The sequence below is a fragment of the Felis catus genome, chromosome A1, assembly GCF_018350175.1.
Source record: "Felis catus isolate Fca126 chromosome A1, F.catus_Fca126_mat1.0, whole genome shotgun sequence".
Taxonomy (NCBI): domain Eukaryota; kingdom Metazoa; phylum Chordata; class Mammalia; order Carnivora; family Felidae; genus Felis; species Felis catus.
Window position 1 is genome coordinate 25,920,567 of NC_058368.1, and position 27,973 is coordinate 25,948,539.

The following is a 27,973-nucleotide window of genomic DNA, read 5'->3' on the forward strand; positions in this document are numbered from 1 at the left end:
TGATAGGGGCAAAAAGACGATCCCCCTTTTCAAAGTGTTATTGCATATCATGGATTCCCAAAACATGCCTGAGGGAGAACGAAAGCGGGGAGCAATTGTTCACTCGTGTGGACTCCTAGCTCTTACCCCTGGGGAGGGTACTCAAGTACAGCGAACTATGTGACAGTCCTGGTAGTGAGTTCACCAGGCATCCATATTGTGGTTTTACCGTTGTCAAACTGAAGAAACCAGGGCCTTTTGGAGAAATGATTGACCATAGAGCTGGGACAGAGAAGATACAAAGTGAACCTAGAGCACCTTAATAGTGCCAGAAGGGAAGAAAGTGCTCAGAAAAATGTGAGGATGCAGGCGTGTCCAAAGGATGTAGGGACCAACTGGAAAATGCTCCCAAGAGCCGAAGTTGGAACAATTCTACCCACAAAATAAAGAATAATAGATTAGAACCCAGAGAACAAATATCCATGAGTCCATACAGATAGAAATAAAAAATGAGGAAGGAAGAACAGATTTTACAGACAAATTCTAATTGATAAAAGTAGGAGAAATGAAGGAAATAGAAAGTTACCATTAAAACACGACAGCAGTAATTGTTTCAGGCAAGACCCACTGAGGAATGGTAAAATTAGTGGCAAAACTTTAATGTAAAACAGGGCATTAATATAGTTTCAAAATATTTCCCCCTTATTAATTATTAGTAAAATAATACTGTGGTGGTTTTAACATATGTCCAAGTTTCTTTGATATTCCTTATCTAAGAGAGAGGAGTTTAATTCCCTTTCCCTTGAATGTGGGCTGGACTTAATCATTTGAAAAAACAGAATAATAAAAGAGAGAAATAGTAACTTTATTGCAGAGAAACCAGTCAGACCACCAAGAGATCAAGGTTAATGTCACCAGTAATAAGTGATGTTGATGTCATGGACCCTTGAAATGATGTGATGAGAACGGCACTGCCTAAAATCCATAGCTTCCGTGTGATCATCAGAAAACATCAGGCAGACCCTAGCTGAGGGGCCTTCTACAATGACCAGTAGTCTTTTTTTTTTTTTTTTAATTTTTTTTTTTCAACGTTTATTTATTTTTGGGACAGAGAGAGACAGAGCATGAACGGGGGAGGGGCAGAGAGAGAGGGAGACACAGAATCGGAAACAGGCTCCAGGCTCCGAGCCATCAGCCCAGAGCCCGACGCGGGGCTCGAACTCACGGACCGCGAGATCGTGACCTGGCTTAAGTCGGACGCTTAACCGACCGTGCCACCCAGGCGCCCCGACCAGTAGTCTTTAGAATCTTCAAGTTCATGAAAGACCAGGAAATCCTGACAAATTGTCACAGATTTGGAGAAGACACAGATAAGGAGTCATAATGACTAAATTCATTGTGACATGATGGATTGGATCCTGAAACAAGAAAAGGGCATTAGTGGGAAAAGTGGTGAAATTACTATATAATCTGTAGATTAGGTAGTATTATACCAATGTTAGTGTGGTAGCTATGAGAAATGTGCCATGGTTATGTAAGGTGTTAACAGTAGGGGAAGCTAGGTGAAGAGGATGTGGAAGTTCTTTGTACTATCTTTGCAACATTTGTGTAAATCTAAAATTGTTCAAATACAAAGTTTTTTATAAAAAAAAAAAAGGCAGGAAAAGGTGTGATATGTAGGCCAATCAAAGCCTTGCCCTCCACTTCTTGAATTGAATTGTGAGGAAACACTATCCTCCAGGGTTTATTTCCCTGTGCTTTTCTATTATGTTCTGATTATAAAAACAGAAAAAACTGAAAAGCATTAAAAAAAAAAAAAACCACCCTACTTTTTCTTAACTTACAGAGACAGCCACTGCTCACATTTTGTTGTATATCCTTGTAATGTTTTTCTTATCACGTGTATATGATTTTTAAAAATAAAAATGGAATCATGTTATTAAAGAAAAGAAAGAAGGGCCCCTGGGTGGTTCATTTCAGGTCTTAATCTCAGGGTCGTGAGTTCAAGCCCCAGGTTGGGCTCCACCCTGTGGAGACTACTTTAAAAAAAAAAAAAAAAAAAAAAAAAAAAAAAAAAAAAAAAAAAGAGCTTTGAATCCAGACAGAACTAGGTTTGTGTTGAGGCTCTACCTTTTCCTAACCCTATTGTTCTGTACTAGTTAGCCTTTTTTGAACTTGTTGTTATTCATTCATGCAACAGTTTGTTCTTCAAATATTTGTTGAACATTTATGTATTGTTTTAGGCTCTGAAGATATGGTACTGAACAAAGCCGAACCCTTTCCCCCCTGTAACTTGTGCTTGTTGACCTCCAAGTAGATCAGGTAGTTGTTTGGAGTTTTGCTAGAACAGGGAACAGAGAAATGGAACCATAGCTGGAAGAAGATATTTTTTAGCATTATTATTGACCATAGAGACATTTTTTAAAACTTTTTTATGTTTTTTATTATTATTATTTTTCTTTTTTTGAGAGAAAGAGAGCGAGAGCAAGCTGCAGAGGGGCAGAGAGAAAGAAGGACAGAGAGAATCCCAAGCAGGCTCTGCACTGTCAGTGCAGAGCCCAATGCAGGGCTCCAACTCACAAACTGTGAGGTCATGACCTGAGCCAAAACCAAGAATTGGACATTCAACCGACTGAGCCACCCAGGTGCCCCGTCCATGGAGACATTTTGGTAGGATGGCTTCATTTTAAGAAGAGGACTTTATGTATCTATAGGAGATATTCTAGCCCACTAATTAAGAATTGGGATTTAGAGTCAAATAGCCCAGATTTAAATTTGATCCAACTGTTGTATAATTTTGTTACCTGAAGGAAAAGTAATTTAGATTCTCTGAATTTTGATTTCATCACCTGTAATGAATAGTGAAAACATATGACACCTCCTGAGAATTAAACAAGCTTATACTTTTAGAGAGCATTATAGTCAACTGTGTTGTGCTTTTCAGTACCTCTCTTTGGGTCTTAGAAGGAAATAATAGTTTGGCATCTCATCATTCAAACAATGAGGTGAACAGTCTCCATACTAATATTGCTGTAGATTTCTCTTTAGTCCACTAGTAATTTGTATATAAAACTGTGTATTTTTCTTTTCCCTTATTTAATTCATGAGAAGAGATAATAAAATAGCTTAAAATTGACAAGGAGCCGTTTTGGGGGCTGTGGTGCTGATTAGTATGGATGGGTGGAGGAGAGGGGATTTAACTTCATACACCAGCAGGTGGTAGTTCCGTGTTCACATGGACGTATACCCCATATCCTACTAGCATGTTTCATTTTCCCCTGGGCTGACTTGGTGAATGTTAAATGCTGTCTTGAAACATTTCATATTGGTTGTGGGTTGAGCTGGTTCATTATTACATAGACAGGTTACTTCCTGTTTTCATTCTTCAGTCAGGCTTTCTTTTTATTGGTTGGTTAGAAGAGATTTAATACACTTTTAGAGCTGCCAAAAACACATGTAATAGGCAGTGTCCTGAGGCTACTGCCAGGTTCACTGGGCTATGATCAAACACTTTACCTTTGGCAGGCTCTTTGAGACTTGCTCAATTCTCTGGTTTAACTTGTTTACTTAAGTTCTTAGAAGTTCTAAATAATAAAAACTTCGGGTGAATTCATTTCAGTGTAACTCTTTGAGTAATCCTTTATGTATAAAGTGTTTTAAATATTACTTGTGCCCTCAAAACCAGTCTTAAAAACAAAAGAGGTAGATTTTTTTTTCATAGTTTACTTATTCCTAAATCTAATTTTTACAGTCAACCATCCCAATCTAGTGAAGTTAAATAAATTTCTGGCCTTGGTCTTTCCACTGCCTTAATGAAATTAATTATTAGCACAGTAGCAAAAATGAAGTAAAATAATTAATAGCAAAGACTGTATAATTAATTTAGAGAAGGCCCAAATTCCATAACCTGTGAAGCATGGTAAGTAACTGAGCTCTTTGTAACTTCCATTGACCCTCTGTCTTCTCTTTGGGGCAGATAGCTTCTTTGACCATGAAGGTTTCAAACCAAGGGACATTTTTAGGTTTCCTGAATTTTGTTTTTGGGGAGGATTAGGGAAATGATCAGAAATTGCTTCCTTTTTATTAACATCTGAGGGAGTGGGGGGCTGTCAGCTTTCTTAAATATGGTGGTGGATGTTTCTGGTTGACTGTTTCCCTTCTTTCCTGTTCTGTTTCAGAGTCTGATAAAGAGGAGAAACCACAGAGTACCGTCATACCTAAGGAAGTAACACCAGCCCTGTGCTCACTAATGAGCAGCTATGGCAGTCTCTCAGGGTCAGAGAGTGAGCCAGAAGGTAAGTTGTGGCTTCAGTTGTTACAGGCGGTTTGTTTTGTTTTGGTGCTTTTTGAATTTGGTGTATACCGTGCATCAGTAGCATCCTTTCATGTGTGTGTTTCTGAGGGCAGGATGTGTCAAGTATATTCTTTATTTAATCTTCACTTTTTTCATCTGATTCAGAAGTGAAGTTAGCAGAGGATAAAGGAAAACTGGAGAAATGAGGAAATGTATTGTTAGCCTGGGAGAAAAAGGCAAAAATAATATAATGACAGAAGAGAAAGAGAAATATTCCATTAAGGAAATAAAAATTCTAAAAGATATGACAAAGAAAGTTAATTTCTTTTTTTTTTACTCTCAAGAACACTTGTCTTAACATGCTTATTCAGGGATGCCTGGGTAGGTCAGTCAGTTAAGCATCCGACTCTTGGTTTCGGCTCAGGTCATGATCTCACAGTTTGTGAGTTTGAGTCCTGTTTCGGGCTCTGCCTGGAGCCTGCCTGGGTTTCTCTCACCTTCTCTCTCTGCCCCTCCCTGGTGTGCATGCTCACTCGCTCGCTCGCTCTTTCTCTCTCAAAATAAATAAACTTTAAAAAGAAAAAAAAAATATTTCGCACCTTTGGTAGGTAGAGAGAGGTCATTTGTGACCAAATGGATAATAGAATTCCTTAGATGTGTATGGAGCATTGTTCTTTACAGAGCGCATTTATGTAAACTGCTCATTTGAGGAACACAGTAACTCTGTACTTGGGGTTGAATTAGCCTATGTGTTTTAAAGACTGGACGAAGTGGAATCCTTGACTGTTCTTTCTGAGAAGTCAGTGATGTACAGGACACATGTCTAACCTTTAAAGATGTTGACAAGCCAGCTTAATCTAGCATCCTTTTTTAGGGCCACCTAAAAGAGTTGTGAGTAGGTTATTGATCGTCGTAGTGTTGCAGTTCTAAACCCAGGGTTCATATATAGATAATCAGCAGATGCTTACTGAGTAAGCCCGTGTCCTTCTGTTGTGGAACCCTGGCTCTGCATGGTAAATTTATTTGGGCTTTACCATCCATGAGAGAATTCATTTGTGTGTGTCTCTGGACAAGATGTGTAATCACAGTAGGAGCTATACCGAAGATGAGAATATAGGGTCTACAAGTGAGTGTGTAGAAAGAAGGGAAGATTTGAGTGTAATTGGATGAAGAAGGCAGCACTTTCAATATTAATTAGGTTACAGGTAATCACTGTTTGTATAGTTGGAAGATGTTGAAGGAGAAAGAGTTGGGCTTCAATATGAAGGATAATGTTTAGATGTATCCGTAACATAGGGACTTTTTCTTCTTTTTTAATGGACCACGATTTACTATGGTAGCTGGTTAAAAGCTACTTGAATTTTGATATATAAACTACTTTGGCTTTATCAGAGTATTTCTTAACAGATGGTTGCCTCTTCTTATTTTTATTTTTACTTTAAGGAAAAGTATTTATTTCTTTACTCTTGTTTCCAATACACTGATACGATTATGGAGTTATTCTTTAAACACATATTATATTTCCTGCTTATCGCTCTTATTTATGACAGGTGATAGCAATGAAAGCTGTTACCAGATTACTGAATCTCATAAAAACAAGCTGCACTAATGCTCTCTTCTCTCTCTCTCTTAAGATAAAACATTTGATACTTTCATTCTCATGTCTTCATTTTGAGGCTGCCACCATCTTCCAGTTAAAGGAAGAAAGGAAACTGGGAGGTCCCACTCCTTCATTTATAGAAACTTAAATTTAAAGAAGACAAGTTTGTGAAGTTAGTATGTGTCAGAGCTGATATAAAGCCTAGGTTTAGGGACTTAAAAATCTAAAAAAGTCAACTATATTCCTTTCATTATAGTCATGCTCTGTGTTCCTGAACAGAAATGCATAGCCTTTTCTTAGAGATAATAGAAGATATCATCTATTAAAAGATACATTTGATTTTATATGAACTTATTTTTACTGATTGTCTAAAATTCCCTGCCTAAAGGAAAAAGACCTTGCTTCACATTCCTAAGGCTTAAGAATTATTTTCTGTAGTTTGAATTCAGCTTTATTGTACATAGTCGCCCAGGTCACTAGCAAGTTTCCAACTTTCATGGTTAATTTTGGGCCACAGGATAGAATATTGACACAGAGGGACTTCGGAAGAAGTAAACCAAAGAAATAAAGGGGGCTTTCGCTGAACCATGAAATAGCATCTAGAAGGCTGCTTATTCAAGTGGATTCTAAATGGAGAGGAGTAGTCTGATTCATCACAGATTTTAACAATTGTATCATCATAATTAAGATCGGTCTCAACTTAGGAATTAATACAAAGGTGTGGAGAGGATCTTAAACATGAATAGTGCTTTTCCAGAAAGAGTTTTAAACAAGGAAAGGGTCCCTCAAGAAACATTGAAGCAAAACAAGAGGCTGTGCTTGGCTCCGAATCATTAAGGCTGTCCGAATCATTAAGATATACATAGGAAAGAAAATTTCAATGAGTAATGTTTCCAAGTGGGTTAGTTTGATATCTGTCCTGGGTTTTGCATGTTAGCTTTTTGTTTTTGTTTTGCCGTGTTAGAAGTTAAGTGCAGTTTTATAGCTCTTCAAAATTGTTTTTTCAAACTGGTTTGGGCTATGACCGGTGGTCCTCTAAACTGAAAACTCATTTTAAAAGGCCACAAACCAAAAAAGTATGATTTATAGGTTTGAAAAACTTGAACGGTTATGTTTTAAATTCATTTGGATTGATAAATATTGCATTAAAATATGATACTAAGCTGGGAAATGTTGTGAGCCTCAAGAAAAACATAACTGGTCCCAGTTCCTCATTCCTTAGCGGAAGATTGACAGTGTGAGCTCCGGTCCATTTGACTTTCGTGTTCCTGAATTGGAAGAGCAATACTTGGAGGGGAAGGAAATAATAGAAAATCGTGCCCTTTCTGCCATTTGTTATTATTCCCATAGTTTTGAACTCTATCAACCACTTTGAATTCTTTTTTTAAAAGTTATTTATATATTTATTTATTTTTAATGTTTATTTAAAAAATTTTTTTAATGTTTATTTATCTTTTTTTTTTAACGTTTATTTATTTTGGGGACAGAGAGAGACAGAGCATGAATGGGTGAGGGGCAGAGAGAGAGGGAGACACAGAATCGGAAGCAGGCTCCAGGCTCTGAGCCATCAGCCCAGAGCCCGACGCGGGGCTCGAACTCACGGTCTGTGAGATCATGACCTGAGCTGAAGTCGGACGCTTAACTGACTGAGCCACCCGGGCGCCCCTGTTTATTTATCTTTGAGAGAGGGAGAGACAGAGTGCAAGCTGGGGAGGGGCAGAGAGAGAGAGGGGGAGATGCAGAATCCAAAGCAGGCTGTAGGCTCCAGGCTCCTAGGTGTCCACACAGAGCCCGACGCGGGGCTCAAACTCACTAACGGTGAGCTCATGACCTGAGCCGAAGTCGGATGCTCAACCAGTTGAGCCACCCACGCGCCCCAAATGTTTATTTATTTTTGAGAGAGAGAGAAAGCAGAGCATGAGCAGGGGCAGGGAGGGGCAGAGAGAGAGAGAGGGAGACAGAGAACTCGAAGCAGGCTCCAGGCTCTGAGCTGTCAGCAGAGAGCCTGATGCGGGGCTCAAACTCACAAACTGTGAGATCATGACCTGAGCCGAAATCGGATGCTCAATCGACTAAGCCACCAAGGTGCCCCTACTTATTTATTTTTAGAGAGAGAGAGAGAGAGAGAGCAAGTGAGCATGCAAGTGGGGGTGGAGCAGAGAGAGAGGGAGAGAGACTCTCAAACAGGCTCTGTGCTGTCAGTGGGGAGCCTGACACGGGGCTCAAACCCACACGCCATGAAATCGTGACCTGAGCCAAAATCAAGGTGCCAACACCTTGGGGCAAGTACTTCCTTGGTAACTGAGATTTAATGTTATTCCTGTTTGTGCAAGGCAAGGACTGGCTACAGTTTAAGGTTGGTTTCTCGTAGACATTATGTAATTGGTCTTGTGTTTTTCTCCCCAGTCTAACCATTCACCCTTTTAAGTGTGACGTTTAAATTATTTGTATATATGGTAATTGATTTGGCTTGTTTCTTTTTGTCTCAGTTGTTTTTTGTTCTCTTTTCCTTCTTTTCCTGCCTTTGCATTTATCTTGTCTTATTTTTAGGGTAGTGCAAATATGGGTTTATTAGTTGAACCTCTTTTTTATTTTTTAGGAATTGGTCTAGAGTTTATAGTATGCATCTTCATTCAACTTGTTGCCATATAGTTTCAATGATATTGCACCACTTCATAGATAGTTTAAGAATTTTATAGCAATATACTTACACTTTCCTCTTCCCTTCCTTAGTGCTATTGTTATCATGGGTTTTCCGAGAGATGTTATAAATCCCCCATACACTGTTATTATTTTGGCTTTGAATAAACAGTTATCTTTAAAACCTTTTGCAAATGAGAAAACATGTCTTTTGTATTTATCCACATATTGACGATTTCTGACACTCTTCATTTCTTTGTGTAGATCCAGGTCTCCATCTGGTATTATTTCCTTCATAGGGATCACTTTCTGTAGCTCTTTATGGTAATCTCTTCAATTCTTGGCAAATTATATTCCCACCTTGAAAAATATTGTGCTATATTATAAATGCCTAGTTTTTATTACTAAGTAGCCAGTATTATGGCTGCTGGGGGGGGGGGGAATTATTGACTTTTTTTTTTTTTAATTATTGTAAGTTTACCAGGTTTTTTTTGTTATTTATTTTTGTATTTTTTGCTCATCACATTTAGAAGCTCCCATTAAGACTGAAGCAGACGTTCTGGTGGAAGATGAGGTTCTTCATAGTGAAACTCCTAAGAAACCAAGTCAAGATGTTAAAGTGACTGTTAGAAAGTATGAGAGCCAAAAGAAAAGTTTTAAAAAGACAAACCCTAAGAGGAGAAAAGATTATCACAACTATCAAACATTATTTGAACCAAGAACACACCATCCATATCTCCTGGAAATGGTAAATGACTGTTCTTTACATTGTAATCTTTGTGTTTTTCTCAGATGATGAAGACAGAGCCACTGGGTCTGTGTGTGGGTTCACGATGCGTGTTTTTTAAGGTCACCAACAACATTTGCTCCCTGACGACTCAACTGTGTATCTTAACTTTGAAGCTTCATTTCACATATAGCTGACGTCTGGTAAATGTGTAGAATAGTTACACTTTTCAAAACTGCTTAAAATAAAAGAATCTAGATTTAACTGATTGGCAAGGAAATATGTATTGAGGTGTGCTGACATTGTTAAAGTTTTCATTGAAAGCACAGATAAATGCAGTGGCAGACTAAAGGGAGAAAGAGGTTTTTATGCATTTATTTTGTGCGTTATTGACTTTATTCTCAGCGTGATATGCTGAAAAATCTTATTTCTTCAACAAATTTTAAAAGAGGAAGCATCACATCTTCTGATTCTAAGTAATGGACATGAAGCTATTCATTGACCCAGGACTTTCATGCTAAGAGTGATAGAAAATATTCCAAATTTTTTACTAGAGTTGTAGAACTGTTGACATTGTTGAACTGTTGTGTGAAAGTCTGTTTTTGCTCCGTCAGGTAAGTGCTTATGCTGTAGCTAAAGTGTTCTGTGCCTGCACTCTTTGAGGTGTTACATGTAGACACTGTTGCTTCTTCTTAAAATTGATGTGAAATGTAAATTTCAGTGTTTATATAAATTGCATTTTCAAAATCTTACCTTATAAGTAGTAAATTAAATCCTCTCTCCACTGAACATTTGTTCCTCTGTGATGTTTCTAGACTACACTAATGACATCAGAAAAGAAATTGAGTGATCTTCCTCTTTTCTACAAATCACATATGATTCCTTGGTTATGTGTTTCTTCTAAAAATCAGGGATTTTTAGATTTCTTTTGATTACAATAAGCACAAAAATGAAAAGTTGTAACATTCCAGGAATGTTGGGATTTTTTACTGCTGGTTTCATTATTACTGTATTTATATATCTGCTTATCAGTTTCTATACTGTTTGTAGGTTTGGTTTTAGGAGGGTCCTCTTTGACAGGATTTGTAGATTAAAGAATTGCAGACTTTTAAACCTATATTTCCTGTCCTTTGTTAGATACTCCTAGAGAGGACCCCAAATGTGAGCATTGGTGCTGTTTAAAAAGCTAGATAGTCTTGGTATAAGTTAAAAGGAAATGTTCCTGCATTATTTTTTAACAAATAATTTAAATATAATAATATTTTAGATTGTATTTCTTGGATATATTTTATTGACCAGCTAATCATTTTATTGTTTTTGTTTTGTTTTGTTTTTTGTTTTAGCTTTTAGCTCCAGACATTCGACATGAAAGAAATGTTATTTTGCAGTGTGTTCGGTACATCATCAAAAATGACTTTTTTGGACTTAATACTAATTCTGCAAAAACTAAAGATGTATAGGTACCTGATGTTTCAGCGCTCATGTAACTCCTAAAGTTAGTAGAGGAAAACATTTTTAAAAGAAGACTGGATTAATAATTAAATTGTCAGCCTCATGGGATATTATGTTGGATTTTTAATTCTTTCCTTTGAATCTATGCAAATAAATACATAACTGATTTTTAAGAGTGTGTCTGTATTGTTGGGGTTGTGCATAATAATTGCTGGCAGAATTCTACTTTTTATTTTTATTTATTTGTATGTATTGCTGTCATATAAGGTAGTTTGCTCTTGGACCAGTTAAGAATGGAAGATACTGGTTTAGTAGTGGAGAAAAAAGCTTTAAAAATGTTGAATTCAGCTGAGCCAAGCTGTAGGTTAGGGAGAGAAATACAGTCATTTTGCTTTTAATGCAGGAGAGCAAGAATCATTCTTTAACTATAGCAAGGGGGATTATTTTAAAAATAAGCCCTATCAATTAATTCAACTCGAAAGTCTTGAAATTTAAAATTTCCCTCTTTATTTCAAAGGACATTTTGAAATTCACCTACTGGCACTACTTAAGTAATTCAAGTATATTAATTAATGTTCAAGTTTGGTATATTAATATAGATATGTCCTCCATGTGTGTTTGGAGTCACTGAAAGTACTTCTTTTTGGTATAGTTCAGAATTGTACCTTTTTAATTTTTCTGTTGAAAACTATGTAAAGCATGGTACTGGATGAGGTCCAACTAATTTATGGCCAAAACAGTAGTTTGTGAAATAACGGAAAGCCTCAGTTTTAAGATTTAATTAAAATTCGTCCTATGAACATATTAATTGAACCCTTTTAAAATGTCTTAAATAAATAGATCTTTTTGAGCCCTGTCCTACCAGAGATTTTGATTTTATGTTGTAGTCACCTGTGCTAGCTAGAGCAGGAACTTTCCCTTTTTGACTGGGTTTTTAAAAATCAGTCTGTTGTAGTTGAAAAACTGATTTTATCTGACATGGTGATTATGGAAGTCGATGAATCTTGCCTGCAAGAAAAAGGCAAGAAAGCTGATGGGAGCCTTGAAGGAAGACCTCATCTTATCCAGCATCCTGGAACACCTGGCATGTAACATTATTTGATTACAGAGCTGAGATTAAAATTCATATTAGGTCTGTGTTTCCCAACTTTGTAACCACTGTATAGACCGTTTTAGTCTCTTTTATTCTCCTCTTCCAGTGAATCCAGTGCTTTAGAAAATCATCTGTCCAGTACATTACTTAATTCAGGTTATACAGTACTGTTGAGTGCTTGCTTATGTGCCACCACTATACATGGATTAAAGGTATCAACATGAACGAGGCCTTGCCTGACTTTAAGGAACTCAGTTTAATTTTTGTATTAGTCATAGTTGTGACTCTTAACCCGTCCTCTCATCGTGATGAAGTAACCAGGGTTACAAATGGGGTTGATGTTGTAAAACATGACTTAGTCTGCAGTTTTATCACAGGTTGGCATGCACATTCCATAGGCTGTAAGTACATAAATGATTCCAGACTCCAGGGCTACTTTCACAGACCCCTGGGTCTCCAGGGATGTGCACAACCGCTGCCTTAAAGTGTATCGTGCAACGTTTGATTTTCAATTTCTCTTGTTTTCTAATAAATGTATTTAAGACTGAAAATGCTCTTCTGAGTACTGCCTTGACTGTGTCTGGCAGTCTTGAGCTCTGGTGACTGCTGTTTATTTCTAGTGGGTAATTTCAGATTCAGTTACCTTTATACTTAACCCAGGAATTATTCAAGTGCGTTTAAAATTTCCAGGCACCTAGAATACAGCCCATACTGCTTCTCCTTCATGGAATACATGGTCAATATTTGTAAATGTTCCGTGAGCTTTTTTGAGGGGAGGGGTGCCTGTTCTTGGATAGAAGGAGTTTTGGATTTAGCTTGTTAATTGCTCATACAGTCTACAATTCTCTCTCTCTTTTTTAAAAAAAAATTTTAATGTTCATTTATTTTTGAGTGACAGAGAGAGACAGAGCATGAGCATGAAGGGCAGAGAGAGAGGGAGACGCAGAATCCGAAGCAGGCTCCAGGCTCTGAGCTGTCAGCACAGAGCCAGACGTGGGGCTCAAACTCCTAGACTGTGAGATCATGATCTGAGCTGAAGTCGGATGTTTAACTGACTGCGCCACTCAGGCACCTCTACATTCCTCTCCTATTCATATAGTAAATTGATTTCTGAGATGTGAAAGCATTCTATGATGATTCTTGCTGAGTTGTGCCTTTTATAAGTATGCAGTGCTCTTTTTTTGTCCTCAGTCCTGCACTGGCTTCTATTTTCCCTAATTACTCTAGTCAAAACAGCTTTTTGGGAGTTCAGTCTAATAGTCTCTGGGGAATTTAATCCATTTAATGGAAATTGTTGAAATGTTTGGACTGTCCCTGCCATTTTATTTCAGCTTTTCAGTGGCACGATTGAGTGTTGTTTTTTTTCTCTTCGTTTTTCTTTCTAGTGCTTTGGAAATAATTAACCATATTGCTGTTCCTTTAGTGGTTACCCTTTTCTCTGTGTTTGCAGTTACACTGGCCATGTCCTCCACCCCTCTCCCTTAGCATTCTTGCACTTGCCCACCTGGACCTTTTCTCCTGGTGTGATCGTGTATTTGTTTCAGATTACTCTCCATTATCTTGGTGTGTGTGTTTGTGTGTGTTTAACAGTATGCGTCGTTATTTAGACAACTAAGTTTTATTGTGTCCTTTTCACTGCTTTTTCTTGCATCCCAGGGTGAGGTTTTTGGGGTACTGAAGCATATCTTCAGGTCATTAAACGTTGAATCCTCCATTTGAATTTTTTTAAAATTGAGTTTAGGGTGTTAGGTTCAACATCATTTCCCTTGAGAATTGTAAAGCCTTAACATGATTGTTTGCTAGCACCTAGTATTGCTGATTTAAAACCCAGACACCAATCTGATTCTCTCACCTTCTCTTTTTATTTATTGGTAGAAACCTGCTTTTCTGTCACTGAAAAACTTTTAGGATTTTCTTTTCACGGTTTGAGTCCTAAAATTTCACCCTTATGTGTCTGGGTATGTGGAACATTTCCCATACCCCATGGTCCTTTCACTTTGCAGAATTGGACCATTCTTGCACTGAGGGCAGCTTCTAGAAAGACATCTTTAATGACTTTCTTTCCATTTTATCTGTTTTATTTTTCTGCACCTCTTACTGGGTAACTGTGGGACCTCCTGCCTTCATCTTCTGTCATTGGACATTTATATTTTGTCTTGGTCTTTTTGCTCCATTCTGGAAGACTTCTTCAGATGTTATTTTCCAGATCACTGATTCTCTCTTCAGGTGTGTCCGTGACATTAGTATTTTTTTTTTTTAATTTTTTTTTCAATGTTTATTTATTTCTGGGACAGAGAGAGACAGAGTATGAACGGGGGAGGGGCAGAGAGAGAGGGAGACACAGAATCGGAAACGGGCTCCAGGCTCTGAGCCATCAGCCCAGAGCCTGGCGCGGGGCTCAAACTCACGGACTGCGAGATCGTGACCTGGCTCAAGTCGGACGCTCAACCGACTGCGCCACCCAGGCGCCCCATGACATTAGTATTTTAACTTTTCTATTTCATCTTAAGTTTAGTAATTTGTTTTTAAATATTCAAGATTTCTTGTTCTAATTGCTTTTTTCATAGCTGGAGTACCCTTCTGTTTCTGAGGATAGCAATTGGAATTTTCACTTTATTTTCTATTCCTCTAATTACTTTTGTTCCTACTGCCAACTTTTAATTTGTTCAGTTTATTAATTATCTTTACCACTATTTGTTGTCTTTAAAGGATCACTCTTACATATGAAAGATTTACTTGATGAATGTATTGGTAGTTGGGTGTGGACTTTCCCCACATTGGTATAAGCCTTCTTGTCTCCAAAAGACTTTTGACCTAGAAAGGGGGGCTTGTTCATGCAGACTTTTTAGAATACATGGATGGGGAATGGGCAGGAGATCTAGGTTCTTGTCCCATCATCACCCCCGTCTCTTTGCCAAAATATACCGGGCTTTCTTCTGAGGATATAGCTCTTCTATGTGGGGCAGAGCTCTCACACTGTACCCACCACTTGGTTTTGGAGGTGGGCAAGGTTAGGACTTGACAGTTGCAGCTAGCTGGAGGCCTCCACCTTCTGTCCCTTGTTGACTCAGCTTAGAGTATCCTTGGAATTGCTTTTACCTTTTCTGTTGGTGTCTCCAGGGCTGATTTGGGCTGAGGCTCTCCACTCTTGTTTTTTGTCAGTCTGATCAGCTTTATAGTGGCTCTCAAACTTCAGTGGGCATCCAGATTGCAGGTCCCCACCTCTGAAGATTATAATTAAGGAGGTTGGGATGTGGCCTGTGAATTTGCATTTCTCCCTCCCCCCTTTATGTATTTTTTAAATTTACATCGTTAGCATATAGTGCAACAATGATTTCAGGGGTAGATTCCTTAATGCCCCTTACCCATTTAGCCCAACCCCCCTCCCACAACCCCTCCAGTAACCCTCTGTTTGTTCTCCATATTTAAGAGTCTCTTATGTTTTGTCCCCCTCCCTGTTTTTCTATTATTTTTGCTTCCCTTCCCTTGTGTGCATCTGTTCTGTGTCTTAAAGTCCTCATATGAGTGAAGTCATATGATATTTGTCTTTCTCTGACTGATTTCACTTAGCATAATACCCTCTGGTTCCATTCACATGGTTGCAAATGGCAAGATTTCATTCTTTTTGATTGCTGAGTAATACTCCATCGTATATATATACACCACATTTTCTTTATCCGTTCATCCATTGATGGACATTTGGGCTCTTTCCATACCTTGGCTATTGCTGATAGTGCTGCTATAAACAGTGGGGTGCATGTGCCCCTTCGAAACAGCACACCTGTATCCCTTGGATAAATGCATAGTAGTGTAACTGCTGGGTCGTAGGGTAGTTCTATTTTTAATTTTTTGAGGAACCTCCATACTGTTTTCCAGAGTGATGGTCAGTTTTTGTTGAATCTAATGGGAGTCCTCTGTGCTTCTTGGATTTTGATGTCTGTGTCTTTCCCCAGGTTAGGAAAGTTTTCCGCTATGATTTGCTCACATAACCCTTCTACCCCTTTTTCTCTCTCTTCATCTTCTGGAACTCCTATGATTCTGATGTTGTTCCTTTTTAATGAGTTGCTGATTTCTCTAATTCTTAAATCGTGCTCTTTTGCCTTAATCTCCCTCTTTTTTCCTGCCTCATTATTCTCCATAAGTTTGTCTTCTGTATTGCTCATTTGCTGCTCTGCCTTATCCATCCTTGCCGTGGCATCCATTTGAGATTGGAGCTCAGTTACAGCATTTTTTATTTCATCCTGACTAGCTTTTACTTCTTTTATCTCTGCAGAAAGGGATTCTAATGTATTTTCAACCCCAGCTGGTATTCTTAATATCGTGATTGTAAATTCTGGTTCAGACGTCTTGCTGGCTTGCTTAAGTCCCTGGCTGTTGTTTCTTCCTGCTCTTTCTTTTGGGGGGAATTCCTTCATTTCATCATTTTGAAGGGAGAAAAGGAATAAGGTAAAAAAAAAAAAACCTAAAATTAAGAAATGTTTAAAAATCAAATAAATGATGCTAGATCCTAGGTGTATTTTGGTCTGGTTGTTGAAAGGAGCTCGATAGATTAGAGAAAAAAGGGAAAGATAAGAAAAAAAAAGTTTGAAAATTTGAAAAAATGAATACAATGAAATAGAACAAAATGAAAAGATGGAAGTAAAATAGAGTTTGGAAAATTTACAAAATAAAAAATATAGTAAAAAATTAAAAAATATTTTTAATAATTGAAAATAAAAATAAATTTTTTCTTTCTGTATTCAAGAAAAAGAAAAAAAAATTGAATAGATGGACCAGCAAACAGACTGAAATGTAATTGAAATTACATCGTTTTCCCCTAGAGGTCAAACTATGAAGCACGTTATAGTCTGTAAACTAAGCAGGCAGAGAGACTTGCGGTGTTCCTGAAGAGCGAGGGTGGCCCAGTTGGGCGGGGCTTAGTGTAATGGCTCCATTCTCCACTAGGTGGCGCTGCTTAGCTTATTGAGGTGGATTGTTGCGGCGCTTGTCGGTCCCTATGCGCGCGCGCCGAGGGAAAATGGCGTGACCCAACTACCCAGTCTCTAGTATGGGAACTCTGTTCTCTGGGCTCAGCCATCCGCACCCGTCCTTTGGCTCCGGCTTCCATCCACTCCCCGCCTTTACACTGTCTGTGGCCCAGCCGTCAGGCTGCCAGGCGGCACCTCCCTCCTGAGCTTTATCTCCCATGCGGCCGTTTCCCGACCCCTCACTTCTGAGGGACTGTGGCTTTGACCTGCTCAGACCTTCTGGGGGAGGGTCTCACCAAGCAACCGGCCGGGTGCCGGCTGTACCCAGGAACATTTTGCAGGACGTGTGGCACGGCCTCTACCAGATGTCCTCCCAAGCAGGTGAACCGCCTCTGCCCGTGGCCTGAGAACCCTTGAACTTCACTCTGCTCCTGGGGATTCGCTCTTCCCACCAGAGCTCCACCAGGTAAAGAGCTGCAGAGTTTCAGCCTCTGCGCTCCCCCTGTTTATAGAGTCTTAGTGGAGTTTAAACCCTCTCCTTTCTCCGTTTTTTGTTCAGTCCCTGCGGCTGAAGTTTCCACTTTTCCACTTTCTCTCCAGCTGCCTTTGTGTGTGTGTGGGGGGGGGGGGGTTGCTTTTCCCGTACTCTCCACCCCCCCCCCACCCGTCTCCCTCCTCTCTCCACAAGCAAAAACAGTTCCCTGACCTCCGTGGCTTCACTCTCCCCCAGTTCACCTCTCCGCGCCATGTACCTGCTGAGTTCTGTGGTTCACGTTGTGCAGGTTGTTGTGTTAATCCTCGAATCAGTTTTCTAGGTGTGCAGGATGGTTTAGTGTTGATCTGGCTGTATTTCAGGGACTGGAGCTGCAAAAAAGACTTCTATGCTGTTCCGCCATTTGGGCCCCTCCCCTCTGAATTTGCATTTCTAAAAACTAGTTTATAGGCGATGCTGATGAGGTTTGTCTGGAGGACCACATTTGAGGATCATTTTGCGGAACTTAGGAGTTTCTCAAAACCCCTGGCACCCCAATATTACCGTCTATCTTGTATTCCTTCCCTGTTGTAAATCTCCAGTTCTTTTTAAAAATACCATCTCAAGGAATTTGGAGCATGAGGAGAGGGCTAGTCCACGGCTTTAACCTAGACTTTTAACTTAATTTCTTCATTCGTTGTGTTCCTCAGTTTTAGAGTAAGCATCTTTATTTAAAAATTCTTCTTCTTTTTATGGCTTTTTAAAAAGCATTTTATTTTGGAAAATGTCAAACATGTAAAAGTATAGAGAGTAATGTAATGACACCCCTCTTCCCAGCTGTCGTGCAGCTTCAATACTTTATCAGTCTGTGGCCAATCTTCTTTTCATCCGTACCTCACTCATTCCTCCCCACCCTGCCAGAAATTATTTTGCAGCAAATGCCCAGGCATCTTATTTTTATTCATATGTATTTCAGTATGTATCTCTAGAAGGTAAAGACTTAACCCCCCCCATATCTTTATTTTTTTTTAAGTTTGTTTGTTTATAGAGTATGAGTGGGGGGGGGGCAGAGAGAGAGGGAGAATCTCGAGCAGTTTCTGTGCATGCAGAGCCCTATGTGGAGCTCGAACTCACAAAACTGAGATCATGACCTGAGCCGAAACCGAGTGGGACACTCAACTGACTGGGCCACTCAGGTGCCCTCTCCCCCATGTCTTTAAAATCAATAATTCCTTAATAATAATCGACTGCCCAGTCAGATGAATTTTCTATAACTTGTTAAGATAACATAGTTGAGGCGCCCCTGGGGGGCTCAGTTAGTTAAGCCTCTGACTCTTGATTTTGGCTCATGTCATGATCTCATGAGTCGTGAGTTAGAGCCCCACATCTGACAGTGTGGATCCTGCTTGGGATTCTCGCTCTCCCCCTCTCTTTCTCTTTCTCTCTCAAAATAAATAAACTGAAAAATAAATTTAAAAAAGATAACATAGTTGAGATTGTTCTGTATATTTCATTTTGTATCTTATTGCAAGTGCGGTAGAGCTCGGCGTTACTATTGCTCCCAGGGGAGAGGAAGATAGGAAAGTCCTGCTGAAGGTACAGACCAGGGCAGGGGGGTTTTGCCACGTATTTAATAAGCATTTGAAAGTTGTCCTGTGGACGGACTTTTTCTGGTAACTATTTCCCTGATACGCAAGGCTGCAATGGACTGAATGGTCATTCTGGGAGAGGAGAAGCCACTTCAACTGTGATGGAAGCGGGAGCTTCAGAGGGCGAACTTGTTCCAGAACCTTCTCAGAGGGCAGACTTGTTCTAGAACCTTCTCCTGTTAGCATAGCTGGAGGCTTCTTGGGAGTGGCGTAGGAAACGATGATTATTTCAAAATTGAGAGAGGAGAAAATCAGTACATGTGAGTATATGGAGGAGTAAAGAAGACAGATATTAAGAGCATATGGAAAAAAAAAAGCCTGAAAAAAAAGACCCTAGATTGAAATTTCTGTTCTTTACAGCTGTTGCCCTAGACTATGCCCTGCCATGCAGTGCATCCTATGAAACACCAGCTGTAGCTGGTGTTTGGAACACTTTCTCAGTCTTCTATTGATCTTCTGTACCGGCTGATTTAAATGTCTCTTTGTACACCCCAAGGACAACCTACAGTGTCCACTTGAGAACTTTTCTTAGGGGGTGTGGTTTCCAATTAGTGGTTTCTGGCAGTCTTTGTCTCTGGCTATTGGAGGACAATGCCACCATCTCCTGGGTCAAATATTTGCAGTTTAATGTATATATATATATATATATATATATATATATATATATGTATGTATACATATATATACATATATATACATATATGTGTGTATATGTATATATATATGATATATGTATATACATATATATGTATATATATATGTATATATATATTTTAATGTTTTTATTTAATTTGTACAACTAAACTAGAGGCTTTATTTGGATTTCGCCAGTTTTCCATCATGTCCTTTTTGATGATTCAGTTTGGGATACCACACTGCATTTAGTCACTATGTCTCTTGGTTACCTTGTTTTTCATTTTTTTTTTTTTAATGACAAAAGTGATATGCTCATTGTAAAAATTCAAATAATCTAGTAGTATATAAAATTTTAAAAATGAGGTTTGTTTTGCCCTATACTATTCTCTTACTACCCAGAGGTACCACCGTTACCAGTTTGGTGTATATTTCCAGACTTTTTTAAGTTACACATATTTACAAATATCTAAATATGCTCATATAAATTGTTTTTAAATAGGAAAAACATCATAGATCTTGCTTTGCAAATTTTTTCACTTGGCAGTGTGTTATGAATGTTTGTGCATACATATGTAAATATATGCATTATGCATATATATGCTTTCACTTTTTAAATCGTTCCTCTGTGAGGAAACTTGTTTCCAATTTGTCTCTAATGTTAATGAGACTACAGTGAACACTGCTGAATTTACAGGGATTCACACTGTGTGTGTGTGTGTGTGTGTGTGTGTGTGTGTGTGTGTGTGTGTCTATGAATATTTCTGTAGGAGTCTTGGGCTCAAAGGTCAAATTGCCTTTAAAAGGCTGTTTATCAGATTACATTCTTATTAAAAATATGGTTAGAAAACATATCAAAACTTGAAAGAAGGAAAATAGATTACTGCATCCTCTTTCAGTGTCACACAAAGGCATTGGTTCTCAAAGTGTGGCATCAGACCTCTGGGAGTGTCCAAGACCCTTTTGAGGGTGTGTGAAATGGAAACTGTTTTCATAATTCTAGGACATTAGTTGCCTTTACCATGCTCATTCTTTTATGAATGTGTAGAGTTTTCCAAAGCTATATGATATGTGATGCTGTCTGGGAGGTGTCCTGGGAGTATGTTATGTGATGCATACTGGGAGGTGTCCTTGGCAATTCTTGTGTTGTCTAGAATTTTCTAAAGTGGTAGTTTGAGAATAAACATACATGAGTTTTTAGAGCTTAACTCAGGTTGTTCTCAGTACTCTTACTAAGCTGTCTTTGGTTATGCCTGTTAATAGTCTTTGTAACCTTGTAATTATTGAATTAATGCCATCAATAAATTGTTATTTTGAAATGCTAATGATTTGGAAAACTTTAAAAATGATGCCACTCAGCTCACTCATAGTTGTTTTGCAGTAGAAAATAGAGATTAAAAAATGTTATTTATGTTAGTATGTAGTTTATTGTTTTTAATTGAATTAATGTTTAAATTTTAATTTCTAATGCTATGTTTATTAATAAATATAACCCATTTATATATGTTTAAATTTTAATTTCTAATGCATATAGCATTATATCAATAAATATAAACCCATATTGGAGATCTTAATTATTTTTAAAAGTGTGAAGGAGTCCTTGGACCAAATGTTTGGGAAGTCACTGAACTAGAGCAGTGCCTAAAAATCCACCTAATGGTTAACTGACCCTTTCTGTTTTACTGATTGATTGGGGCCCAGACTCTGTAAGGCCTGATGTTAACTTGTACAATATTGATAAGCTGCAAATGATTTATATTTGGTAGAGTGACCTGTTCGTTTTCTCTGGTAGAAAGGAGGGTATAGTTGTTTAGCCTCGTAGGACGTTAATTGTCTGACTTGTTTGTAATCTTACTCTCCCACATTCTTTTCTAGTATCTTCTTTTGTCATCCTTTGGGGTCCTCTGGTAATAAGTTAAAGAAATCTTTTGACCTGTGCTTACTATGTAATGTTTCAACTTCTTGAAAATTATTCTTTGACCACTACATGAGAATTTCTTTTTACTCATGTTCTCACCAATGTATTATACATCTTTTTACTGGTTTTCCTGGTGCATGAGATGTGCCAGGGTGTTTGTAAGACTTAAAGTTAAAAAAAAAAAAATTGTAAACATTTCCGCAGAGTTCAATGGGTCTTTCCGTTCAGGTGCTTGAAGAGGGTTCTAGATTCTAAGAAGGACTAGGTGATTCCCGGGCTTCCCCTTCCATATCCCAGGTAGCACCTTGTGGAGGAGGTGTGTGTTTCCTTTGAATGCTCCTACCCGTGAGGTGGGCCTGTCAGCAGCTGCCTGTCCAGAGCAGGAGTAGGTCCCTGGTGTCGGACCTTTCACATGTAACAGGTTATATGCAGACAACCTTGTGTAGGGACAAAAACATCTCAAAATAGCACTCTGTCAGGTGAGAGAATGCTATCTTGTTTTGCATTTTCCCGATGCTAGTGAGGCTAATCATTTTTCCTATGTTTTTTTTTGGCCATTGCACTCTGTGACTTGTGTGTTCCGATTCTTTATTTTCCTGTTGGGGGCTTGGTTTTTTCTTTTTGGTTTGTACAAATGCTTTGTTATGGATCTCGATCTTTTGTTAAATATTGCAGTCTCTTGCAAGTGTTTTAATTTGGGGGGAAGTTCATTCTGTTACTTTTTCTTCGATGGCTTTGTGGCTTTGTGTCATCCTCATACATAGATATATTCTAAAACTTTTGTGATGCTATATTTTGATTTAATCTATTTTGCATATAGTATGAGATATAGGGATCTGTTACTTTTATGTCCTTATTCGATAAAACTATAGAAGAGGAGCTTCGACCTTTTTTTGCTGTTGTTCTAATCCTATTATTTTTACCGGTAAAGTGTCAATCTTGATGCTGCCTTCTAGGCCCTGTGCTCTATAGAAGGATTTCTGTTTTGTTTTGTTTTCTTCTTTGAAGATGATACCATATAATAGGAAACAATCTATGTTTATTATGTAATTCCACAGTGATTTTTTTGTAATGTCATAAGAGGCAGAGATATTTAATCAAGGCTGCATTTTCTTTCCATGCTCTTTTCTATGTTTTATTTTATTTATTTATTTATTAAAAAAATTTTCTTTAACGTTTATTTATTTTTGAGACAGAGAGAGACAGAGCATGAGCAGGGGAGGGGCAGAAAGAGAGGGAGACACAGAATCTGAAACAGGCTCCAGGCTCTGAGCAGTCAGCACAGAGCCCGACACGGGGCTCGAACTCATGGACCACGAGATCATGACCTGGGCCGAAGTCAGACGCTTAACTTACCGAGCCACCCAGGCGCCCCCCTTTTCTATGTTTTAAAAACTACTGTAATTGCTTCCTTGTGTTATTGGAATGGTAGCAGCAACTACTTCACGAGTTTTGATTTTACACAAAGACTGCTGGCCCCAGACACCAGACTATCTGAAGATAACCAATAACTGGGGCCTTTTTTAATGTCACAATGACCACTGATTTTTTTTTTTTTTTTTTGGTCTTTCTCACTAGACTGTGGCCTTTTTATATCTTGAAGGAAGTAAGTCATATATTATTATTTTGTCTAAAAACACACAAAATTAGCTACCGTAGACCAATCAATATGATTTGCAGATGAGCCGCATAAATCCCAAAATATGGAAGGATTCCAAAATGGGAAAATTCTTGAAAATGTTACTGCTTGAAAATGAATCTATGGTATCTGTTCTTTCAGCTGGGAAAGTATTTTTGGATTTTGCTTTTAGACATAATATTGGCTCGGTTCCTCCCATATTTGTTTGTATATATATTTAAAACAATGCTGAATCACTATATTAGAACATCTACTTCCTTACAGAAGCAGGAAAAAGAAAAAGTTCTGAATTAGATGCATATTTGTATTACAAGGCTGGGTGCTTTCTTTTGGATATTTTGAAACTTGGGGACATTTTCAAGGACAGATTTTTAGACTACAATTAAAATAACAAGGTTTGAATTTGGTAGGCACTTATTAGATCTCATACTATTTTTGGTGGATATGATGATATAAAACTGAGATGGGAGACGTTCATCAAAAAACATCAAAATAAGAAAAAAGGTATCAAGTCAAAATAAGGTATCAGTCAAATTATGTACCGAGTCAGACTCGTAGAGCCTGTGGTATTTATTACCGTTAATCTCGTAGAAAGGGAAAATGGCATTTGAAAATTAATTGTTCACCATGTGAGACTCTATTATTTGATATCAACCAGTGGCTCCCAAACCAGGCTGATGATCTGAATACAGGTTCCTACCCTAAGATTCTGGTTTTTGTACACATTAGGAGGAATATTTTAACAAGTTCCGCAGGTGATGAAATGTGGACGGACAGGTTTGGGAACCACTGATGTAGACCCCCAAGTGTGTGGGCATCTTGCTTGTTAAAATACAGATTGCTGGGTCTCCCTCCTCCCAAGTGTGTGACTCCTAGGTCTCTGATTGGGCCTGAGAATTTGCAGTTCTATTAAGTTCCCTGCTGCTGCTTTTGCTGGTCCAGAAACCACACTTTGAGTACTACTGACATGGATCTTTCCCAAGACTTCCCAGTCCCAGACTGGGAAACAACAAACCGGATTCTGTGGCAAGGTCTTGGGTTTCTTTGGTTCAAGCCTTTGCGTTTCTTTGTCATGTTCTACTTGGTGATTTTCTTCCTCTGGAGTGAGCATTAATTGATAGACCTCTATCCCTGAGAAAAGTTTCGAGTGGAAAGAAGATGATGTTCGCTGGTTAGGGTGGCTGGGCAGGGGAATGAAAATAGCTGAGGAGTTGTGCAGATCTGGGCTGAGATTTCTGTGCTTGACCCTGGTTTTATTGTGATCTTGGGCAGGTTACCTAACCTGCTTTCCAGCCATGGAGCTCCAGTCCTGGTTGCTTGCCATGCTTCCCTCCTGCCGGGACGCCTTTTCTCTCCTCCATACCTGGGGAGTGCTTCCCTTTCCCCTGCCTCTCGTTATTGCTTGCTTAAACTTGGATCTCTGCTCAGCAATCACTTCCTGAGGAAAGCCTTTCCCGACCTCCCTTAGTAGGTCAGGCCCTCCCTTTGTACACACTCAGCACCACGTGCCTGCAGTTTTATACCTACTTGTGTGATAACTTGATTTGTGTCTCTCTACTAGACTATAAACCCTGGGACTCAAGCTGTGAAAAAGTCTATCAGTTTGTGTTCCCTTTGTGTTCTGGCCACAACACAAACACTGTGCCTGACACACAGTAGCTGCATGAGTAGCAGTGAATGGGGTCACATATACAAACAGCAGTAAGGGCAGGGTAGGCATTCCAAAATTGGCTGCATTCCTGCCTGTGGGTTTCCAGAAGACAGTTATTCTTATAATAAATTCCCTGTTTTGTGCAACCGGACTTATTGGTTTCTGTTATTTGCCAGAGCCCTTACAGTACGCTATTTATTGAGTGCTTCATACATATGTGAAGCACCAGCTGTGTAGTCTCATGTTGGGCACCGATCTAGGAAGTCAAGAATCTCAGCCTGCTAATATCTTGGGTGTTACTTTTTCCTATGATTCTGCAAGCCAATGTGTATTATAAAGATAGGATCTATAGATAGAAGATATATTTCCTTAATGCTATGTTAAGGAAGAGCAGCAGAAAGCAATTTTATGCTCAAGCCACCGTCTCTGAAGTGGTTTTTGGGATTGGGGATAGATGGTACCAAGGGAGAGTAAGGTAATTTTTAACTACTTGCAAACGTGACTGCTCTCTCCATAGAGTGGAATCTTATAATGGGTAACATCTGGAAAGTGCATTCATTTTGTAGAGACAGGATGCTTTAGTTACTGGCCAGAACAGGACCTGAGTAACAATATATATCCCGATTACATCTATGTCAATAAGAAAAGGGATTGATAGGCTATAATTTAGAAAAATAGATTCAAAGAGACATTAACACTAAATAAGAAAGGAGAGACGCCGGCCCAAAGACTCAACCATTCTAGGTCCTAGAGAGAAATTGCTGGTGTGGAAACATAAGCAATTCAATTATACAATTAATTATTCTTATGTAAATATATATGTTTACATGCAAGTTTCAGATGAATGCTGAGTTCTCCCAGGGTCTCTAGTGTTTCCTTTTTTCTGGACTGTCTTTTCAAGAATGTTTAGCTCTCTGGGCTCGGACCTAGTTTGTGGCAACATGGCTAAACACAACCAAGAAGGTCAGAATTGCCAATAAATACTGGACCCGTTATGGTACCTCCTTCAGGAAAATGGTGAAGAAGATTGAAATAAGCCAGCACGCCAAGTACACTTGCTCCTTCTGTGGCAAAACCAAGATGAAAAGACGAGCTCTGGGGATCTGGCGTTGTGGTTCCTGCATGAAAACCGTAGCAGGTGGTACCTGGACCTACAACACCACTTCTACTGTCACAGTAAAGCCGGCTATCAGGAGACTGAAGGAGTTGAAGGACCAGTAGAAGCACCACCATTTGAAACGTTGCTTACTTATAATAAATGGGTTAATTGATATAACAATAAACAAAACAACAACAAAAAGAATATATAGCAACTGGCCTTGAAAGACATACTAGCTCTCTGGAGCACAGGGCAAGCAAACTTACTGCACATTATAAAAAAATTAGATTCCCTAAGCTTAGACTTCCTGTCCTCTAACTCACCTCACTGCATGTGCAGGTGTCACCTAGCCCTCTTCTCAGGGTCACGTGAGAACTGGGGCTGACGCCCTGCTGACACTCTGGCTACTACTATTGCCATGAGTAGAAACCGTTTGTCTCTGATCCAGGAGTTTTGTGTCTTCTGGCATCCATGAAACTGGCTGACCCAAGGCTGGCTCGCTTATGGTCACGGTGACTTGCGTGTCTCTTCCCTTATGACAGTGAACTGACAGACTGATTTGCTTTTACCTGCTGGCATTGTCAATTCTGATTCTACCAAGCTGAGGACCAGTTCCTGGCCTTGGGGAATGAATTAATAGAGACAAACAAAGACCTTCTGGAAGACAGAACCAACAGTGGTGTTCTTAGAGAATTTATATGAAATCAGATTGAAAGGGTTCCTTCTCTGGCCTTGCATCAGTCAGAATCCGATCAGGAGGCAAAAACCACAGCAGGCATTTTTGTGAAGAACTTAATATAAAGGATTATAAGCCAGGTTATTAGAGAAGAGAAAAGGCAAAGAGGGGGCACCGGGGTTTCATAGAGGTAAGAATCATGGCAGTCACGCCTAGGGCTGGGATAACAAAAGTAAGAGGCTGGGAGTTTTTGAAACTTAGAAGCTTAGAGGAGGGCTCTGCTGAGCTGGTACTCAGACCTCTGAGGAGGGGATGCTGGCCAGTTAATGTGGGGGTCTCTGAACAGGGAGGGGTGGTAGTGATCAGGCTGTTCAGGAAGCGTTGGGAACAGTTGCTGCTGCTGCTAGGATGAAGAGTGTTTCGTGGTCATGGTCACACTCGGGAACTGGAAGTAAACAACTTCCAAATGTCCTCTTGCTGCCTCCTACCGACGGAACCAAACAGGAAGCCAGCTGGCAAAGAGGCATGGCTACAGAGTGATGCCCCAGCATCACAGAACAGAGGAGGATGGAAAGAACCAGCACAAGATTTTTAAAAGCCTGTTTTGACCAAAGGTTGCAAAATGAGAGAAGGAAATAATTTATTACCTGGGGGCAGTTGGGAAATTGCCTGAAGAGTCTCCAGCATTAACTTGAACTTAGTATCTTTCTCTAGGTCAGGGAAGGGAGTAGCCATGGACGGCTGACTTGGATGTCCTGTATTATTACTTGGTACTGTGGGCAATTACCTGGCCTATTTTGTGGAGTACGCTGGATGGAAAATGTTCATATGATCCAGGGAGATAGGCCCACTGGCAACTGTATTAGATTGCATACAATTTTATGGGCTTGTGCAAATTCCCATATCTGCCCACACCTTGATAAAGACTCATACCTTTTTAAGAGATAGAAAACCACAGATGTTTGAGTATATTTCACCCATAATTTGTGGTCCACATGACTTCATTGTATATGAGCTGATTTATAAGCAGTAAAGTATAATGCAAACGACAAGTGGTATTTATTATTTGTGTTCTTTCTGGTCCTTGGCGGAGTTCCAGAGAGGTTTCTGTATCCCAGGGAGGATTTCAGAGGAAATAAATAGAACAGAGAGCAAAAGCTCAGAACTTAACAAAATTAACAGAGCAGTTTTACAGTTTTAAGATTTGGTATTTATAAATAACGGCCCTCCTGACAATTCTTTTTTGAAGTCAGAATTTGGACCCAGATAACTTAGACATACATCTCCATAGAGGTATTTAAAACAGCAGTGACTGACTTTGACTATGTAAGTATTTGAAAGTTTAATAATAGACATGCTTTTCAAACTCCATTTATTTTTTATTTTTTAAAACAATTTTAAATGTTTATTTATTTTTGAGAGAGAGAGAGACAGACAGAGCGTGAGTAGGGGAGGAACAGAGAGAGGGAGACACAGAATCTGAA

At 39.0% G+C, this 27,973-nt stretch overlaps 2 protein-coding genes across 2 annotated transcripts in view; both read left to right on the forward strand.

The window, feature by feature from the left end:
* NUFIP1 (nuclear FMR1 interacting protein 1) overlaps positions 1-10,865 on the forward strand; it is a 39,942-nt gene extending 29,077 nt beyond the window's left edge. Inside the window, exons 8-10 of the mRNA XM_023251699.2 lie at positions 4,158-4,274; positions 9,044-9,261; positions 10,584-10,865. Coding sequence (XP_023107467.2) covers positions 4,158-4,274; positions 9,044-9,261; positions 10,584-10,700 — 452 coding nt within the window. The 3' untranslated portion in view covers positions 10,701-10,865. The remainder of the gene's footprint in view (positions 1-4,157; positions 4,275-9,043; positions 9,262-10,583) is intronic.
* A 14,303-nt stretch (positions 10,866-25,168) lies between these two features.
* On the forward strand, positions 25,169-27,959 carry LOC101085341 (60S ribosomal protein L37a-like). Its single transcript, XM_019827629.3, has 2 exons — positions 25,169-25,189; positions 25,645-27,959. Exons 1-2 carry the CDS (start codon positions 25,169-25,171, stop codon positions 25,933-25,935), a joined length of 312 nt encoding a protein of 103 aa, XP_019683188.3. The 3' UTR covers positions 25,936-27,959.
* Positions 27,960-27,973: the final 14 nt, after the last annotated feature.

Coding starts and splice junctions, on each gene's coding strand:
- LOC101085341 (XM_019827629.3), top strand. CDS start 25,169: ATGGTACCAAGGGAGAGTAAG. Junction 25,190..25,644: donor TGGTACCAAGGGAGAGTAAG/GTAATTTTTAAC, acceptor GCTCGGACCTAG/TTTGTGGCAACATGGCTAAA.